Source organism: Channa argus, chromosome 13 (genome assembly GCF_033026475.1).
Source record: "Channa argus isolate prfri chromosome 13, Channa argus male v1.0, whole genome shotgun sequence".
NCBI classification, from domain to species: Eukaryota; Metazoa; Chordata; class Actinopteri; order Anabantiformes; family Channidae; genus Channa; species Channa argus.
The window spans coordinates 2,019,506-2,041,359 of record NC_090209.1 but is presented as its reverse complement, the minus strand read 5'-3'; the positions used below and the strand labels follow the sequence as shown (position 1 = coordinate 2,041,359).

The 21,854-nt window shown below is 37.6% G+C and overlaps 1 protein-coding gene across 3 annotated transcripts in view; it reads right to left on the bottom strand.

Moving 5' to 3' along the window:
• Positions 1–21,854, bottom strand: part of lama5 (laminin, alpha 5) — a 102,441-nt gene that overhangs the window by 49,109 nt on the left and 31,478 nt on the right. For all 3 annotated transcript variants that reach the window (XM_067526106.1, XM_067526105.1, XM_067526107.1), the window contains exons 3-16: positions 19,926–20,043; positions 18,401–18,519; positions 17,665–17,835; positions 16,831–16,928; positions 9,316–9,431; positions 6,286–6,404; positions 6,035–6,125; positions 5,736–5,870; positions 5,387–5,443; positions 4,678–4,818; positions 2,283–2,420; positions 1,751–1,885; positions 923–1,057; positions 218–355 (exon numbers count right to left, since the gene is read on the bottom strand). In XM_067526106.1, coding sequence (XP_067382207.1) covers positions 218–355; positions 923–1,057; positions 1,751–1,885; positions 2,283–2,420; positions 4,678–4,818; positions 5,387–5,443; positions 5,736–5,870; positions 6,035–6,125; positions 6,286–6,404; positions 9,316–9,431; positions 16,831–16,928; positions 17,665–17,835; positions 18,401–18,519; positions 19,926–20,043 — 1,711 coding nt within the window. The remainder of the gene's footprint in view (positions 1–217; positions 356–922; positions 1,058–1,750; positions 1,886–2,282; positions 2,421–4,677; positions 4,819–5,386; positions 5,444–5,735; positions 5,871–6,034; positions 6,126–6,285; positions 6,405–9,315; positions 9,432–16,830; positions 16,929–17,664; positions 17,836–18,400; positions 18,520–19,925; positions 20,044–21,854) is intronic.

Sequence of the window (21,854 nt, the reverse complement as noted above, 5' to 3'; positions counted from 1 at the left end):
GAAATAATGAAAATGACATTAGTAAAATGTTTAGCATCTTAATATATTTTCCCTTTTAGGTTGTCTGTGTAATAGCTGTTGTGTGTGGGCTATGTTTACTAACAATGATTAACTGCAGGCCACATTAACAGCTGTCACAGCTGACTTCCATTGTTATATAGGCGAACGGAAATTGTCTGTTTATGTTGTGTGTGTGTGTGTGTATTCATGTCCCTACCTTGGCAGGTGGGAAAACCGTAGGAGCCGTGTGCACAGCTGTCACACCTCAGTCCCACCACACTGGGCAGACACACACACTGTCCTGTCACCTGGTCACAGCTGATGTAGTGAGAGCCTTCTGCAGAACACTGACAGGCTGCAACAAATACATGGTCATTCAGTTATTCATCCCTGCTATCTTTTCATATTTGGAGTACACACATCACTATGCTGTAAAAATACTCCATTACACATATAAGTGCTGTATTTTTAGTTTTATTTAGGTAAAAGCAGACTTATACTGATTATAGAAAAGGACACTTTTCAGAGTATTTTATTATTTTGTTAACCATACTGATTTTTGCCTATTATTTATTCTAATACTATCTTATTAAAATAGAGCAAATTCATAACCATTAAATATTTAATTTACAAACAGAATATCAGTATGTGCAGATGCAAGAAATCAGCAATTACTTCATCTGTTCAGTGAAGATTATTTACATGTCTGAGCTCAGTATAAATAAAGAATGCATGTTTAAAATTTATAGATGTGAAACAATTTTATACACAGGTAGAGTGAAAAGAAAAAAAAAACACAATCCTTGCATCCCTCCATGCATCTTAAGTGGGAGGGACTAAGTTGTCAGGAAAGGGAAAATGAGGATGGAAATGAGGGCGTTTGTAAGAGACTTGTGATATAACCTTAAGTTCAGTGACTTACGTGTGCAGCTTGGGTAACCATAGTAACCAGGGGCACACTGGTCACATGCTGCTCCGCTGTAATTGGGTCGGCAGTGGCAGTGACCTGATAAAGTGCAGCTGGTGTCCACTGATGTGCGAGGATCACAGGTGCACACTGACAAAATAAGGGGTAAGAAAATCAGTTACACTCATATTAAAGTGATTTTTGGGTATTCACATGGAACCCTGCGGTAAAAAATCATTTTTAAATATTATTTTCTCAAGAGTCTAATATTTTTCTCACACTCTAGCCAACATATGGAGCATTTCTTGGGATTGCAATCATGCTTGAGTCACTAATTTTTCTCCTTTGAAGTTTAATAAATTATTGATAATTATTCAGAGGAACATTCATTAAAATAGCTCAATATGGGAATATACCACTAATATATACTATATTTCTGAAATTAGTTAGCAATTTTGACACAGTGGCTTTTTTTAGTCTGCACAGTCTGCATCAACATGCTCTGCTAACCTTCTTCAGATGACATTATCTGAACTGAAAACTCCTCCAGGTGATGTAAAATAGTAAATGCTCTGCACTTATATAGCACTTTTCTACCTATTGGCACTCAAAGCACTTTACACTGCTTCTTATTCACCCATTCACACTCACAATCACACACACTCATACACTGAATGAGGAATGAGGCGATAAAACACTTCACAAGAAGACGTATAAAGTGTTACCATGTCTATTTTTTCTTGTGAACATGTGTGGAGTTCAACGAGAGATAAAAATTCTTTCTTGACACTATAGTATGTGGGTATCAGGATACTCTGTGTCTGTGTGTCTGTGTGTATATACCTTGACAGTTAGGGTAGGAGTGGAATCCAGATTTGCACTGTTCACATCGAGGGCCCTGGAACTCTGGTTTACACCGACAACGACCAGAAGCATCACATCCTTCAGGGAGAGATCCTACTGTACTACAGCCACACACTGGAGAGAGAAAGAAAGGGTATGTGTTTTTTAGTGTGTGTTACAGCCAGGGTGTTACTATCACCAAGACAACCATACAGTTCTGTTTTTCATTTAAAACAGGGACTAACACCCTATCTTCAGATGGTTTTAACATCCTATCTGTATCTAGATGCAATATCTGGACAATTATATGACATGACCATGTTTTGCTTGTTATCTTGACGGTTTCCACATCGTGATTATCAATATGATAACCAGCTGGGCAGACCAAAATTCTGGGATAAAGGAAGTGATGCTGCTGTGGCTTTATTTGGAACTTGCTTTATTTAGCAATAGGAAGCTGGGTTATTGGATCTGTGTGGTGAGAAACCTGTTGCAAAGAGATATAATGTATAAATAACTAAAAGTATCTCACGCTGGCAGAGTGGGTAGTCGAAGTAGCCCGGTGCACACTGATCACACTCATAGCCTTGGAAACCACTCCGACACACACCATGACCGGTCTCCAAGTCACAGGACCCATCAAGACAGCCAGGACCTGAACACTGACAGGCTGAATGGACACACAAATCCACACAGAGTTACATAAACAAAACCACACCAACGCAGACCAACAAATGACATGTAAAGAGTAAAGGATAATATATAACACGTGAGTGTGTTTGTATAGGTGTTGTATGGATGTATTGGGGGAATGTTGTTTACTCAGGAGTGTGTGTTTGTGTACTTTTCAACTGAGTCCTGGGTGGCAAACTAACCCTGTATGAATAAACTTGCAAATAAAGTTTCTGGAATTCCAGGCTCTGTTTGTGTGTTTGCATTTTTGTCTACACGTGTGGGCCACAAACCAGAACAATAAACACATAAACTTTTGCTCCTTATTGATTAAACACATTTTTTAGTTACAGTTACTAGGCAATTTGCGTGATTTAATTGCTTGAATGAGTGAAGAGATGATAATACTCATTTTATTAGGAGGTAATAGATGTAAAGTTATTTAACCAAGTATTTTCTAATGTGAAAGTGAAATCACAGCTGAAGGAAGCTGTCTCAACATTTATGATGGCATTTGTCAGTGTTTGTTTTCTAACATTTGCTCTGTGTTTCACTATGGGATTCGCCTTGACATGGCCAACTATGGAAGCTCCAATGACACCACATCTGTCCATGACAGACAGGTCAAGCCGTGCTTTGGGCTCCACCCTCCTTTTATTAACGCGGCCGACCACCCCTCCTAAGTCATACCCTCTTTCTTTCCAAGCACTATCATAAGCTCCCTTAGAGTGTTCCAAGCAGCTGTAAACCTGCTTAACAATTCACAGATGACCCGTAAGGGGACGCATGGTTAAACGCAGTTTTTCTGGCTTCAGCCTGGAGTGCGTTGGGTAAGTCCTTCGCACGAAGAACTTAGGGTTACACGTCTTTTGGAGAACGGTGTCTGCATCAGAGTAAGATGTTTCCATGGATACTTTGTATTTGTTTACTTGTAGAGAGTACTAGTGTAACTCAGGCTAACATGTCGCGACGAGCCAACAACATTTGCTAGCTATTGCCTGTTATATTAACTTAAATTTGTTAAATCTGTTAGATTAACACTTAAATAGTGCTTTTCTACCTATTAGAAAAACAAACAAAATAAATAAATAAGTAAATACAAACATTGTGATGCTCCTCTGTCCCCAGCAGAGAACATTGTACCTTTCAGGAGGGGAACCTAAGGGGAACCTCCAGATAGAGGCAATGTGGTTGTCAACAACAGCCCACTTTCTGCGAAAGTAGAATAGTGGCACACATGCGCAGTCCCCCCCTAAGTGTTGTCCACAATATCTCTCAAGGGTACAAACTTCAATTTGCTGTGAAATCACCCAAATTCAATGAAGTACTGGTTTCAGTGCCAAATTTGGACTTGGGCTAAGTCTTAGAAGAGTGTTAAGGGTTAGGGTTAGGGCGAAAAGATCATCTTTCTGGAAAACTCCCAGAGGTATCGAAGGCTGGGTTTTTAAGAGAAGAAGGTGATTTGGTGTCAAGGCCTCCAAATCATTTGGATCATTGAAAAGTGTAGTTATTGGCCGACTATTTATAATAGCTTCCACCTCACAGAGTAATGTCTGCAGACATTACGTCTAATGGATCGTATTAAACGCTCCCACACCCCTCCATAATGAGAAGCAGCTGGGGGATTAACCACCAACTGATGCCATGCTGAGTCAGCGTATTTTGTATTTTGAAGGTGTTCCATTCTTTTAGAGACCTCTTGAGCACCAACAAAGTTTGTTTCATTATCTGAACATATTTCTAAAACCTGACCTCTTCTTGCAATAAAGCGTCAAAGTGCATTAATGAATGATCTGCATCTAATGATGCTGCCACCTCTATGTGACCAGCTCTGGTAGCCATACATGTGAATACGACACCATACTTTTTGCAGTTGTTCTTCCCTGTTTAATATTAAAGGGACCAAAGAGTGAATGTTAGAAAAAGAATGTTTTTCACAAATGTCACCTTGCATATACACGGAAAGAAATCTACCTAGAATGAGTTACGAAGGCGCAATCGGCTGTGATAATAAGAGGCGGAGTCCGAAACACTGTCTGTCACAGACAGGCGTGATGTCATTAGAGTTACAGTAGTTGGTCGCACCAAGTCATCCCACAGTTAAACTACTCACTGTGATATCAATGAACTAGGGATTAAGTTAAGTAACCAAACGTTTTCTGATGTTAAGTATTTAATTAAGAAAATAACATTAATCAAAATAAAAATAATTAGTAGATTTTTTCTATTTATCTATGCACATTTTCATCTCTCACCCTGACAGTTAAGTCCGTAGAAACCCGGAGCACAGTTGTCACAGTGATCACCAGTGAAACCTGGTTTACAGATGCAGGTTCCAGTCCGGGGATCAGGCCTGCATGAGTTATCCACAGTACCTGCTGCGCTGCACTCACAGTCTGCACAGATAATAGAAATATGTTTGCTGGTGATCTGTCACGTTTGTTGTCTTCATCTGCTGCTCCATATTATATTTATCCCCATGAAAACAAACATTCTAACATATTAGAATGTCACAGTTGGTGGTCATGTAGAATTATATCGACACATACTGTATCTGTGAGACTGATGTAAACAATGCTTTGGCTCATCTTATCACATTCCACTGAAACTCTTTTCACACTGCAATGATTTTACAAAAATGTATCCAAAAACGTTAACATTAGCTAAACAAAGTGATGGGGAGATGAGAAAATGCAAATACAATATTTAAATATGCATCAGAAACCCTTATTTAAATTCATTTGTATTGTTTTATAATGGTTTTATATTGCTGTTTGTGCAATAAAATTCTCTTTGGAAGATTGTTATTTTCTCTGAACTTAAACAATTATTTATGCTTCTACTTTACTTTACTATAAGATAACTACAATCTGAGCATAAAATTGTATAAATATGATCTAGAGGTGCCAAAAAGACAAGACAAAACAGTAAAACCAATTTGAAATTAAAATTTTAAAGACTTACTGATGATCTCTCCTGCTGGTTTGACCTCACCGTTGGTGTTGGGATAGATGGGGATGGCTAAGAGAGGACAAGAAGTAAGGGACATGTCATCATAAGGCTATTCAATATCTTGGCAGTTTTGACCACAAGGTTTTAATATGAAGACAGAGATGTGCTGATATGGCTATTGATGTAATTTGATTAAAACCTATTTTTTCCCTAATGAATTCAATTTGAATTTTTTATTTTTGAACACAATGTCAACACAGTCTTCTTTTAACCAGATCCCTAAGTATTTATAATGTTGGAATGAATCGGGTCCACCCTCATTTAGTGCACGAGAGGATTGTGACTGAAATCTGGAGCTTACGGTAACATTCAGGAAAGTTAATGAAGCCGCTGGAGCAGGAGTCACACTTGTCCCCGGTGTAATTTGGTTTGCAGAAACAGCGGCCCGTCAGATCTTCACAGGTGCCATCTGTAAACTCCGACGGACAGTCACAGGCTTCAGAGAAGCAGAAGATAAAAATACAAATGATCAAAGACAAGAATTATGGAAAAGAAGACAAAAAACAAGACGATGAAGAGAGAGTGAAGACACAGTTAATGATGGCTATATTAGCATTTGACACTGAGAACGAAGGAAATGCCATAAACAATGTGACTCACGTGCGCAGGCCAATGGGGAATCAAATGGGTGGTCAGGTGACCTGTAGTAAGTGGGGATGCAGAGTTCACAGTTGACTCCTGTGGTGTGATGCTGAGAAAATAAAGTTTCATTACAGTTACCTCATCATGACCGCAAACAATCACTAATTTCAACTTTCGACTCTGGATGACCAACAACATTCAGGATATCAGTATTACACTGTTGTAAATTATGCAAACACAGAGTTACAACTGAGAGCAATGTTGGTTACCTGACAGTTAAGGCAGACCCCTCCTCCACGGTGGTGTCCATTGATATCTATGCTGTCTTTTCGATGATCCACCTCTGGGTCGTAGTAACAGTCAAATGAATGACGGTGACAGTTACATGCTGAAATCAAAATACAAAAATAAGTCAGATTCATAATATAGATATAATAATAAATATAAAAATATCAGTGATCTGTTATCTGTTGGTATTTTACCAAGTTATTTCAAATCAAAGACCAATAAACTAATAATAATAATGCAAACTAAATAATGTTGAGAATGAAGGTTTGTGTTGAAAAACTATCTCTGGTGAAAAGCTCTAGAAACAGCTAGTGAGTAAACATTGAGATCCATATGAAGCAATATTCAAAAAAACTTTATTTCTACTCCCCAAAGAATTTTAAATGTATTTCTGAAAAATTGTATGGTAATGTTGATTTGCATGTATTTTTATATGGAATGGACAGATTTAAATAAAATAAGAGAAGGCAAATTGTTGAACTATAGAATGAGTTCAATGGTTTTTGGCTTGTCCGTTCAGGGGTCGCCACAGGGGACAATGACATTCAATACAGAAGGCAATAGGAAACACCACAAGAAAAACGGACACAAAATGCTTCACAGGTTCATGGCACATTTGAAACAACCTCAGACATGATCCTTTGTGAAGTAATTTCAAATACATTTGTTGCTTTAAAACCTGTTTCCTCCTCGAGGGTGTTCCTAAAGTGTAGGAAATTGAGCATCACATTTACCACACTTTCAAACAAATCCAACAAGACTAAAATACAGACAAGCTGTAATTATCCCAACTTTACAGGCATCATCATTTCCTGAATAGACATTTGATGAGTTTCAGTACACTGGAGTGGATCTAGGATGGTCAGTAAAATTTGATCCCTTCATACCTACCCTTGAGACTCTAAAAGTAAGTAAGTCAAATTGATTTGTATAGCACCTTTCACAGAGAAGAGCTCAAAAAGTGCTTCACATGAAAACAATAAAAAATAGAAAAACCACAGGACATAAAATAAGAACAGACAAAAATAGAACACATCAAATATTGACAACAGACAAAGACAAATGTACATCACTCAAAGTAACTGATTATCTGCAGTTCAGGCATTCTCGTTCAATTTATGTTCAGAGTTGGGAAAAGCCTGTTTTTTAGAAGTTTTTAAAAAATATCCACTGATGCAGCAGTCCCTTACTCTTGGAAGAGCATTCCAGAATCTTGGTGCAACAGTAGCAAAAGACTGGTAACCCAAATATAAAGCCTGAATAATGAGGTTGAGAGGTTTGAGGCTCACATTTTTTTGCCACACGAATATTTACTATAGTGTAAATTTCCATAGTACATAAATTAATAGGCATCATATTTTTTTGTCTTGACGGAACACATTACCACGTTTTAGGTCTTATTTGTCTCATTTATGCAGAAATAGAGAACATTAAAAACAGTTCAAAAACTTTTAACCAGTGTTGTAAACCATATGGCACATACATATTAGAAACCCGTCTGCAGCTGCTATCTAACCACTGAACCTTTCTCTTTTGTCTTTGCAAAGAGATCTAAAGGCAGTTGTTAAAAAACACAAAGATCAAAAAAATTACTTTTCGTAGGCAACTACTTTAAAGATGTTTTGCAAAAAGGTGATAAATACAGAAAACAATTTTAAGTCTGAAGCTGCACCTACCAGGTGATTAACTTTGCTTAGCTTAACATGAAGGCTGGAAACAAGGGAAAAAAGGTTGCCTGTCTCGCCTCCAGCATATCTAAAGCTCTGAACAACTGAACATTTTGCTGGTTTACAAAAATAAGTTTAAACTAACGCCTACTGTTTAGGTGCAGCGACATTGGCAAATAGTGAACATGACAACAAAGGATTTAGTTTTTATGCCATTATAGCTGACTCTTCCTTTTAATATATAAGTAAAGAGGAACCAAACTTGACCTTAGTATAGCACATGTAACTGTAAAAAGATTCCATCCACCTCTTAGCTTAACCCTAAGATTAAAGGAATTGTATGCTTGAGAAGTACACATGCATTAAGCCTAGACCAACCTTTACTCTTCATACAGAAGCAGTCAAACCCTGATAAAGCTCTAGGTACTTATCTGCCCCTCAGCGCCTGAGAGGTGCCGGCTGAATAAACCAGCACTCCTTATCCTGCAAACCTTACTCCACTCTGATAGTCATGTTTCCTCATAGACCACTGGAGACTTTTCTATTCTATTTCTATTTCATCTAAACTTTGTAGTTTTCCATATAAAGGAGGGGTAGTATTGCTTTTACTGATTGAGGAAATTCTCCTACTTCCAAAACTAAATGTATGTTTATGAGTTGCTGTTCCATGAAAATAATACTTGTTTTCCTTAGTTAATGAAATGTTTTGTATGCTATGTCCTCATGTATCGCAAATAAACGGTGCAGGAAATGAATCTGGACAGACCTTGGGGAGATTCACTATACTGTTCTGCTCACTATAGTCTCACAGTAGCTGCAGGAGAACATACTCCTGTGGATTGGTTCCTATCATGTTGACCTTTACTGACCCTATTGGCATTGTAATCCCCATGTTGTTCCTTGTTAAATATAACTTTGGTTTTGATAACAGATGTCTCTCACATGTAAATATAACCAGAATTTTGATAAGAGCAAGTTTACCTGACAGGCTCACACTGGAAAAAGAGATGTTGTTTATGGCACAAAGTTTTTAGATGTAAATCTCGAATCAGTAAATGTAGATGAATCTGGACATTATTTCTACATTTAATGGTTCCGATGTAAAATTGAATAAAAAAATAAATAAAAAATAAAAAATCTAAAATCATTTAGGTAAATGAAATTACTGGCAACCATTTTTATTTACTCTCATTCTAGCACAAGCAGTGCTTCTGATTGGTGAAATGTACACTAGTCTAAGGCAAACAAACATAGGTTAAAAGATGTTAAATACAAGATGTTAAAGCTTTCTGTGTGTGTGAGCACAAGCAATTGCACTAAGTGCTTTTGTGTGGCTGTACTCACGTTCACACTCGTTGGCACTATAGGTTGTGGCAGGTTTCCATGGTAACTGGTTGTATCCAGGGCAACATTGGTCACAAGACACACCACAGGTGTTGTGTTGACAGTCACACTGTAACCTGTAAACAACAATATTACTATGTGTAAAGAAAACTATAAAAACTGCACAGACACATAAGATAAGTGATACCACTTATGCCATTTCAAAGACCAAATGGTAAATTGTGATACTATTTCAGTTTCCATAAACCAAATAGTTTGTGTCCCTTGTGAAGTGTAGTATGCTATCAAACCCAGCCTCTCCTACTTTCCTTTTTTTAATTTTACCTTTAGGAAACAAAACATTATGAGGTTAAATACATATCTCAAAACACTCAAGTGGAACTCTATTTTGTTCTAATCAAAGTACGATTTTAGTGGGTATGTATTTTTTATTTAGCTAGAAACTCAACTTTTCTGCGTAGCTCTGCATTGATATTTCCAAGTATCGATGGAGAAGTATAATTTATCCTTTATACACACACACACACGTTTAGACACACTGCCAGCACAACAAGGTGAAATTTGTGGCGGTATGTACATATCTCAGTTCATTGTGTTATGGGTAAAACATCAATTGAACTTTCGTTAAAAGTTCACATTCTTTTTCTTAACCTGCTAGTGTCACTTGAAAGAGGGAGGGAGAGAGAAAAGGCAAAGAGAGCTTGTGGCAATGGACCCCCAACAATGAAAGAGTTAATCTTTCCCTTTATTATAGCAGCTGACTGCTTCACCCTGGCTTTTAATCGGATTAGTCTGTAAACCTGCTGCCTGTGGAGTGTGACCAAAACACAGCAGGCAGTGAGAATAAACCCACTTGACTAGACTCACAGTAGTCAGAATTGTGAAAAAATATTTTTTTTAAATCAAATAACAACTGCTATTCTTATCCAATTCTCTGAGCAAATGACTCAAACTGGATCTGGAGGAATAGGTGAAACGTAGATGTGCACAAACTACAAGCTAAAGGTTTGTTTTGTCAATAAAACTACATTATGACTTTCAAACCCCTGTACAAACCTTTTGTTATATGAGAAATGTGCAAGAAATAAGTAGCTACGGACAGAAAAGCAACTCAACCACATATGATAAGGTAGTTCAACCCTTGAATTTCTCCAAATTTACTCAAAATAAGCTAGTCCATAGTGTGCCCTGGTAGCTAAATGGTTGCAATGCATGCTATGTACCCACAGAGTCCTGGGTTTGAATCCAGCTCAGGATCTTTGCTTAGTGTCTTACCCTGTTTCTTCAGGCGCATTTCCTGTTTTCTTCCTTAAGTAAAAGTCAAATAAATGCAGACATGCCCAAAAATATCTGTAAGAAACATAGCACAGCCTCTGTTCAAATACTAGTCAAAACTAGACAACCCCAGAATCAGCTTGCTGGGTTCGTCATCTCCTGATGCCAGAAGAGAAGGTCAGTCAGGGAATGTGCTTACATGCACTTAAGTAAACAGGCTACTCAGAGTAATCAGTTTTCTCTCCTAATCGGGCAACGTGGCTTATTTAGACTTCTACGAGGCATTTTGTGAATAAATAATGTTTCTGAGGACAAACACCTTGGGGCATTATCTCTTTGTTTCCTTTAAACGTGAATGGACTTTGGATCTCCCCATAAATATCATGTTAATTGAGTTTTGAGACTATCCTCTCGTGCCTTTGAGTTCTCAAGAACACACACTTTGAGATCAACTGTCCCAAAGACAGATAGTACAATAACTCTCCAAGAGCCAGATCTGTATAAGAGTGTATTCTCATAAACACTGAGCAGAGCGGAGGTCAGCCTCACACATTCTGTCAGGTAGTTGTTTCACATAAAGCAGGAATCTTTGGAAAATCAACTTAACCTCACCTCCTCTGTGCATCTGTCAGTATTTGCAGTAATGTATTTCTAAGCTGTTCCTTGGATGAACACTATGCCCTTGTGTTCAGTGATAGAGTGAATTCTTTTTGCCTAAGATGATTCTTATACAACTAAGACTAAGACCTCAACCCTTAAAAGTACGCTCAAACTGCAAACTGTAGAGAAATGTTTTAATTGCAATTTTACCACCATTCTGCTACTTTTAGGTTCAAACTAATGTTCAAACACTACAGTTTACTGCAGAACTAGTAAGACCTGCAAAAAAAATATCTTCCAAAACTCAATTATGTGTAATTCAACTAAGCCTAAAGTACATGGTTCAGTTTTCAGCAAGCATTCTTCAATCTCTTCCTGGCACCTTCCATGCAACCTGAGGTAGATATTTATACTGCGACTGCAGGAAGTGTTTATACTGTCATGATAATGTATAGCAGTTTAACACACAGAGTCTGTAGGCCAATGCAGAGAAAAACACACAATACAGTCAACGTCAATGTGCACTAGGATCATTTATGGAGTTTGGTTTCAGAGGATTTTAGAAGATTATTGGAATAAAAGCCATGGACGTTTATTTGTTGAAGATATCTTGGGCACTGATATAAATCCCCCTGATGCTGTATACACTGAACTGTAAATGTCTGTGCTCTCCTTTCACTGAATGTATTTATACTGTAGATGTCATCATGTTTATAACATGGAGGTTTAACAGAAAAAAGCTTATTTTCTTATCGTACTTACACTGAGTAACAAGAAACAAATAATTAGGTAAATAATTTAAAACTGTTTTAGAACATTTTACGTCAAATTAGGACCATGTGCCCACATCATGTTGGATCACATTGTTACCATCTGGCTGCTTGGCCATGACTTGTTCTGTTCAGCACCATTTGGTATCACTATGCTGCATCACCTTTAGTTCAAGATCAGAGCTCAGCAAGGTGAAGCTACATGTGGTTTAATCATTAGCACGGCTGGTCTTAACTGTTGACATGCAGGATACAACACACGTTTTCGATTCAGTGAAGTGTTGGGACAATAAGAAAAAGGAGGAAGGAGATGCATTTGACACTTGTGTTATGAGTTAATATTACTTGTAAATATATGGAGACATTTTGAGTTTATATTGGAAATGTACTATTTCACACTCTATTTAATGAAATTAAATTGAAGTATAGACAAAAATCAGTTTCCAATTAAGTTGGAAATTTCATCTTTTCAAGAGAGCAGCCATCTTTACATCACTTTGAAATGTACAAGCCTGTTGTCTTTGTCTACTTTTTTCTGAAAACAAATAATTCAAATTTTCTGTTGTTATTCTCCATACTCTCTCTATAATCTCTAAATAACCTCACCCCTACTTATTTTTAAACAGATGTGGCAGCAAATAATTCCTCAAATCCCCAGAAGGTTAAGAAGGAAGAAAAGAAACAGGAAATAGAAAGTGGACGGTACAGGCAAGAGTTTGTTAATAAACCATCCAGACATATTTTACTGAAAGCTAACACATTTCTTAGCCTTAAAGAAGCCATAAAGACAAATAATATTAAGAGAGAGAGAATGGATCTCAAATTTAGAAACAGCTGTTACAAAAATGGACAGTTTTGCAGAATGTGTATTTCACACATAAAAAGAATTATTAACATTATTGGAGAAAGCAATAACTGTTAGATGAGTCCTTCATTCTGTCTAAAGTACCCTTTCACTATAATTTCTGCTTTGTAGCTGCCATTTAAACAAAGCTGTGATAAGACAGTGGATGGAAATATGTGACTCTGAGAGAATTTTGATATTTTAAACAGTCAGAAAAACAGATCAGGGTGTGGATCGATCATGGGGTTTTAAATATTTATTGTAAAGTTCCACATATTCTTCAAGTGCATAAATAAAGGTTCAAGAAGAACTTGGCTCATGCAGTTACTGTTAGACTTGTTTCATGCATGCAGGTGTTGATCGATGAGAACACAGGATGACGATATATTAAATAAATTCCTCCTGAGCTCATCAAGCGATTTGAAATACTCTTTCTGCTTTGAGCCAGAGCAAAGGAATGCAGAGCAGTGCGCTTATGCTTGATCATTAATGCTGGACTTTGTTTAACACTGTGACATCCAGTGTTACAGTTGACAACACGTCTCCTGATTGAAGGTCAGTGTTTAAAGGTAGTAGGTGACCGAAAGATTCGACCTATGGTTGCACTGATAATATCAGCAGGGCAGAGCAGAATCAAAGGCACAACGACAGAGTGACGTGCTGCTTCTTACTAAGTTTGTTTAAATAGTCAAATATTGCAAAAAAGAAAAAACATTCATGGTTAAAATGCAAACATCTTCATAGTCAGCATAGTTTCCATAGCACATACAGTTCATGGTCCTGATGATCCTCAAAGTCAATTAATTTGACTCAAAATGAAAAATCTGTGTTTTTTTTTTCTTTAAAAGGTCAGTGACAACACCTGTATATAGCAAACTTGGCAAAGCATGAATATATAAAAGTCCAAACTACTGACAGCAAATCCAGCAAAACCAAACAACTCTGAGATCTCACATGCAGGAATTCTGTCATAACACTAAGACATGATCATCACATCTACTAGTATCAAAGTCATAGCCAAGTATATAAAATCAACTGTGGTAGGCAACAGCAAAAACAGTAAAAAAGAAAATTAGAAGTCTGAGGAAATTGACGTTCTGTCTCTCTCCTCATTTCTCCGTCTGTTGGCTTGAGGCCTGTAATAACACAGCTCTGCATACCTGTGACCCACCACCAGAGCCCAGAACTGATTTTTCCTTTACAGACTCTGTCATTTTGATTTATAAAAGCAGAGGAGGCCTCCAGGGACAAAATACAATTTAAATTACTTGTCTGATCTATGAGTCTTTATGATGAAATGTTTCATTTGTATGTTGCATTTGCTTTTCTTATGTCTATGCCCTGGTGACAGTTGTGAGCAGATGCATCCCTTTTACAGGTTGTTCATCCTTCTGATTCTGTGAACATGATATTGAAAGAACTGCTTTTCGGAATTTTTCGCAAATTCCACTTTACTTGGAGTCAAAGCTGAACTGATTAGATTTTGGGGAAAAGTCACTGTGACTTCACATATATCCTGTTCTTGTCAACATAATATCTCTGAATCACCTAGAGACAATTTCATTACAGAAACATGTTTGTGGCCATTTCTCAACGATTCATACATTATTGTCAATGCATTTTATACTAATAGGGTAAAATGATGAAGTGATGACATTACTAAAATGTTCAAGGTCATATTCACTGAAAAAGCATGTTTCTCACTGGTTTTATTTAATTCCAATCAACATTCACTTTGACATACTTTGCATGTCTGTCCACTTTACAATCACCATGAAATAAATTCAGTGTTAACCAATGCTCCACCATGTCAGCATGTTGTTATTACATGCTCTGACAAAAGATTCTTAATTTGCTATTGCTCTTATTCCCGTCTCATGATTATGGGTACTGTAGTTTTTACAGCCATCTTTAATGCCAAAGTGTAAGAAAAACAAGTGTTTTTATAAACAATGCGAAAATAAATGAATATTTATAATGTCAAATAATACTTCTGGAATAAGCTGCTCTGTGAATGATCTAAAACCCCTGGCTGATGAATCAATTTACCAATCATTAAATAAATTTACTTGCTCTCAGTTTAGTTGTGCAAAATTAAATATTTTCTTTGTTGTATATGACACTATGACAGCTCGTTTCTATCTAGTAATGTCTATTTAGTAATGTCTGCTTGGTTGGAGTTAAACACCTCATGAACAGCATATTTGCTTCCCCTGTGTATCATACTCTGACTTAACCACCAGCAGCCCTCCCTCATCCTCTTCCCTCCTTCTAAAATCCCTCCTTTCCTCTCAAATTCCCAACACTTGTTATTAAAGTATACTTTCAACAAGTCTGTGCGAGTATGTGTTAATGCACATGGAATTGCGTGTGTGACAGAGAAATTTGAGACATATAACAAACAGAATGGAGTGTGTACATTTCTGCATATATCATGGCAGGCAGAGAACAAATAAGTGGATATGAGATTGTTCATGGCTTTGTGTGTGTGTTTATATGACTCATGTTGGCTTTGACACACTAATGATAACTTACTGTATAGCCTCCAGGTACTGCAGCTGTTACACACTCACAGTCACAAACATTCACACCTATTATTAAATTAAACACACACTGACCACTTCCCCTTTTCATAACAGAATTTGGAAATTCACACACACACATGCACATGTTTTAACACCTCACCTCAGCAAACTCACTCACTAAATAAAACACAGGAAGTTTATTTGTACTAAGTATGGTGTAATCAAAATATTCTTCCTCTACCTCCAGCTGTTTCTCCCAAATAAGCTGCACAAACCCACTGAGACAGAAACAATATTGGTGAAAACATTTTTTCAACCATTTGAAAACAGCTGGGAAGCATTTAGCAAACGGTGTATTTGCTTATGTGTTCCCACTGTGCAATATTCTAGTGTGAATGCTGCGCCTGTATTCTCTTATCGGTCTTCTTCTTTTCCTTTGGGCTGTTCCCTTTCAGGGGTCGACACAGCGAATAATGTGGCTCCATCCAACCCTGTCCTCTGCATCCTCTTCTCTCACACTAACTAACTTCATGTCCTCTCTTACTACATCCATAAATCTGTCCAAACGTCCAAATGTCCAAACCACCTCAATCTGGCCTCTATCGCATTTATTTCCATGTTACAGTGTGTTGAGCTAACAGAGCCAAAAACAACAAGGATCTCATAGAACTTTATGAAACGACTCTTCCAACATAATTCTGATCAACAGTTTACTGTCAGTCATTCTACAGAGAGACATGCGTCTATCTTTATCTTTTGCACAAATCAATTTACTATCACTCTCAACTACTGAACTACGCAAATAAAAATGTATTCAAACTATAAATATCGCTGACCACACAACATTAAATTACTTATTTTCCTTTACTCCAGTTAAAAACTTCTGGCTACTAAGCAGTTACTAGCTTACAGAAATCAAAGTGCCTGCTTCTGAGTGCCACCAGACACCTTAGGTTACTATGGTAACACAAGTGTAAGTTGGCCTCTAATTTGCAATAGAGTAAACTAGATGCTGTAAAACACCACAATGTTGAGCGATCAGTGAGCGTCCATCGTAAAGTGTTCCGCACCAGAGCACTGGTGGGAACTGTTGGATGTTTTTTTTGTCTATTCACCATATTGAATCAGCGGTGGTCCCGCTGATATAGACCACTCAGATTAGCTGTTTATCAATGCACAAGACCAAGTGCCAACAACAACAGTAGTGTTAATAACTTTACAATTGAAAACTTCTTATCCTTTATTAACAATAGTAATAAACCGTTGTTGCAAACATTGTTTTGTTCATAGTTTGTATATCCAAATACATGGGTCTTCTGCTTTCTCTTTCTATCGTTAATTAGCTGTTGGCTGTAGTGTTTGAGGTATGTTTAGGTCCTTCATTGTGTTGACCTTCATTGTGCTCTCAATGTATGCCAGAACTCGTTAAATCCTAAATGTATGTTTTGGTCTGTGTGAAATATATTGGTCTTTTGAAGACTGTGGAGAATTAGCTACTTACTTGTAGGGGTCATTGGGGTCCTTGGCATTGCAGGCCTCAGCGTGTCCGTTGCACACACAGCGTCCCCCAATACTGATGTCTTTGATACTGTAGTAGTACTGCATACAACAGAACACAACATCAGTTATTATTTTACATATACACTGATCAGCAACAACATTAAGACTGGTGGTCTTAATATTGTCATGGAGGACCAGGGTCAGCATGCCTAGTCTGATCAGTCTGAATCTACACAGGCCCAAAAGCAAATAGTGATAAAATCAGTGCAGCGGTAGTAAAAGTAGACAAACCCAATACTTAAATAAAAGTGAAAGTATTAGCCTAAAGAAATTCTTCACTAAAAGTACTACATCTTTCACTCAGACCTACCAACACTTCCAATTCTCACATACTGTGTCTCATTATTTTCTCAGAGGTCTTTTTGCTGAGAAAAGCTCCTGATATGAGTCTGGTATTGATCTTCTCAAAATGTCAATGTATTTCTTTAAATTCTAGTGAAAATCTTCATATTGTATATCAATAAAATACCAAAAATGTTGAGTTCTTTGTGGGGAAATGTACATATGGAAAAAATAACTCATAGGACATGTCATAGGATTTATTTGATAAAGTTGCCTGCCATTAAAAATCTTTGCTTTGATTAGTTTAATTACTGAAGAAGTATGACATTGACGTTAAAAGTTGTAAAAAGATTCTTTTTTTTCCACATTACAGCTATTTAAAAGCTAGGGAAGAGAAGATACAATGTAAAATTTATTTTTATTAAATTTATTAAATATTACATTTTATGAAATTGCAAAATTGTTGTGTAAATGATGATTTATTGTGTCTCACCCTGCGGGTGACGGTGGGGTCACGGAGCGCCTTGCCCATCAGGTGTCCCAGCAGCGTGTTGGTTCTCAGGAAGCGGAGCCTGATGTTTGTGGCCTTGGTGAACTCCCTCAACACTGGTGAGTAGGAGAAGTTTAAAGCCCCAGGGCGACCATTCACCAAGGACACGACAATCTGACAGCAGGAGGAGGAGAGAAGGCATTATCAGCTAACTAACCAGTGTGGATACACATTAGAGCTCGGGAAAGTGCAGTAAGCATAGGAGGCATGATATTAAAAGTATTAAGTGAACCATGAAATATACACAATACCGTATGATATAAAGGCGCATGTAGTACTTGCAGGATTGTTTTTCCTGAAAAGTTCCTAAAGTCTGTACCGGTGAGCCAACATAAAAGTTCTAGCTAAGATTTCTAGAATAGTAAAAGGCACCTGAGTTTTCTAACATCATTAATAACAACAAATTCAGCCTTGGAATGCTGTCTTCTTTTAAAAGCATGTCATGTAATGTATTTGTTGTTTTAAGATAAGCATGGTCAGTTCTACAAAATATTATAGAATGAACTATATGATAATGTTATGTATGCAATAATTGTATGCCCTAAGCATTTGTGAGCTATACATCATGCTTAACACGTAAGACGGGTCCATAAGAGAGTTCATAGGTCACAGGAAGTTCAGAGATGGAAGAAAGAAAATATAAATTTTGATAATAAGTTATTTTAAGTTACACACGTACCTCTCCATTTTCCAGTGGGACTATACGTGAATATTCAGTGGTGCAGATGATGTCGCCATCATTGTTGATTCTCTCAATGGTTCTCTGTCCAAAACGCTCAATACAGTCTCTCTTGGAGGCTACACACACATACACAAACACACAAAGACGGAAAGATTACAAAGAAGAGAGAAGGGGGAAAAGAAAACCCGAAAGTTGCAATTAGTAACAAACATAAGTGTGAACGTGTGAATGTCCCCTTATGATAAACTTTTTTAAATGACACGTCTCAGTGTGATAATCAGAGGATGGTCTTGGTCTGGAAGAGGTCCTCCTTTAAAACAACTACGCTGGAAGTTTACAACAGCATGTATAACAGTCCTCAGCTTCCAATAACTACATTTACCCTGTATACCTCACACTACTGTAAAACGTATTCTGATTTATCCCCCATATCAATGTGAACAAATGCTTATTTGTAAAGCCGATCAACCATGTATGCCTAAGATCCCTACAATGTCATCATTGTGTCTTGGCTTCTTTGACTAGTCTTACTGTTTCGCTTTTATTTGGGGGGGAGGAAATTTTAAGATCTATCATGACTCAGTCATAGTGGCATAGTGGTATATGTTGTTACTGTGTGTAAGTATATTGAGAGATGGATACTACGGCTATAGAAGCCAATAAAGCTTCTATACTGTGTAAAAATGCTATTCTGTATATTCATTCCTCCATCTAGCGTCATTTATCAGGCCATCAACATTAAATGTAGCTGCTACTGCCATTTAGGACAGCTTTAGTAATTAGCATTACTGAATTACTAAAGCTATTAGTGCCAGCTCATTATGTAGGAACACACACACACACACACACAGACCTTTCTCTCTCTCTCTCTCTCTCTCTCTCTCTATATATATATATATATATATAACATCATATTGTCAACATCATATTCATTGCACAATTAGCTATTACAAATGTTTCTTCATCGGGAATAAATTAAGTTAATTTTTAATTACCTTGGGGGATGAAAACTTTAGCACAGATTTAGTTTTCATTATTTTACTTTTTAAAATACACTCCTTGACCATTTTAGATGATGACCAAACATTATTACTAGGTGAATGTCCTGTTATTATATTTTTATTATATATTTTTATTATATTAGATTTTATTTATTTATTTAGGGTTAAATTTGCATTCCCCTAAACTGAAATGGCATGTCTTTTTTAACTCAAGTAAACTTCAAGCTGTAACATGTTGGGAGAAATGCTTGGAATCCCCCCCGAAACAGCCCACCTGGACTTACAGCTAACATAGCTGACAACATCAACCCAAAAAATAACTAAACTGTTGCCTGTCCTCAGGGCTGCAGTTTGACTCTGACATCAGAGGGGGAACTAACTCCAGCCCTGGGGGATGTTAGGAAAGCATGAAGTTATGCTGATGGAATCTAATTCACTTTGATCCTAACAACCAGACATCTGGAGTCAAACACATGGATGGATGTAATGTATAACTAATGTGTCTGTGTTCTTCTACTCACAGGCAAAATATTGCCAGGGTTGGTAGGTCTGACCAAAATCGGTGGATCTTTCCAGAACCCAGAGGTCTGGACGGGGAGAGTTGGCAAACTTTATTAGCACGTAGGCCACATGGAAGAGCTGTATCGAGAAACACAAGAATTCATATTAAACAACTTTGTTTGAGAACATTCTAGCTCAATTTAGCAGTGTTAGTGATACTGTTCAAAGGCAGAGAACAACTACTTAAATAGGATGGTGGAGGAGTGGGAGAGATAACCCACACCCTAAAGCCAACAAAGCGGTCTTAGTGGGATAAAATGTAGGAAGTGACACAAAAAGAGGATAAATAGAAAAACAAGAGTGCAAATGGTGAAACCAAGGAGAAAACAAAAAGCAGACTAATATAGGAATGTAAGGTAACTAACATAGGTGACTAAGGTAGATAATGTTATGAATGAGGAAGCAATGAAAGAAATCAAAAAGGTAAAGAAATTAATAGAATTGAAGGGAAATGAAAGTGTGAATCAAAAACAACTCAGGTAAAAAAAAGCTGCCTCCAATAAAGTTAACAATAAAGTAAAGTGCAGTGAACTGAATATGTGGAATCCTCAGAGTAGACATCACATCAAATCTATAATACATCGGATCTATTATGTCCTGTTAGGTGTTATTTTAGTTACAAGTTACTGTGAGCTGATTCCTGACACTAATAAGCACCAGATGCAGCTTCATCACATAGGGGTTTAAGCCCAGCTGTCCAGCTGTCTGGGTAGACGGCAATGACAAACTGCTCTCCTGGGTGGAGAGACACACAAAGACAGCTCAGCAGTACTGTGTTGGCTGTCAGAGCTTAAAATTGTTCCCCAGATGAAACAAGAGCACACTAAAATAACACAAAGACACACATAATAGTCACAATCATGTCCTCTGTATATGTCTCTCTCTGTGTGTGATTGTAGATATACACTAAGTTTCTTTGTGGTTTTGGCATAAAAAAAAACTAAAAATGGGAGAATGGCATCTAGAACTGTTTCTGTTGCTGTTCTGTTGAGAAATAAAGTGAGGGTTGATTGATTTAAAGAAATTCAATTCAATTCAACTTTATTTATATTTATATCATCTCAAGGAACTTTACAGAATAAAGTCAAGATTATAAAGATGTATAAGTTCTCCCATCAACTATGGGAAAAAACACAGAGTTAATGGCATACAGTAGTGACAATTGTGTAGTGAGAGGACAGGAGGGTCCAGAGGTGGAAAGGAGCTCAGTGCATCGGGGGGGTGGGTCCCCCAGCAGTCTAAGCATATGGCAGCATAACTATAACTAAGTATAAGCTTTATTAAAGAGGAAGGTTTTAAGTGTAGACTTAAAAGTAGAGATGGTGTTTGCTTCCTGAATCTGAACTGGGAGCTGGTTCCACAATTCAATTCAATTCAACTTTATTTATATAGCGCCAATTCACAACAAAGTCATCTCAGGGCACTTTACAGAATAAAGTCAAGATTATAAAGATATATAAAGAGAACCCAACAATTCCCCCTGGAGCAAGCCATAGGCAACAGTGGAGAGGAAAAACTCCCTTTAACGGAAGAAACCTCCAGCAGAACCAGGCTCAGGGTGGACGGCCATCTGCCTCGACCGGTTGGGGTGAGTGGAAAGGGGAGAGAGAAAAGAACAGAGCTACAAAAAGCAACAACAAAACATCGGGGAGATTGGTAGGACCAGTAGCTGCACGCTGGAAGACACACAGCTTCAAAGCCGGGGGACACCTGCAGAAAGGGACAGAGAGAGGGGGACAGAGGAGGACAAAGACAACTACGGGAGAAAACACACAGAGTTAATGACATACAGTGGTGACAATTGTGGGGTGAGAGGAGAGGAGAGATGGTCAAGAGGAGGAAAGGACCTCAGTGCATCAGGGGGTGGGTCCCCCAGCAGTCTAAGCCTA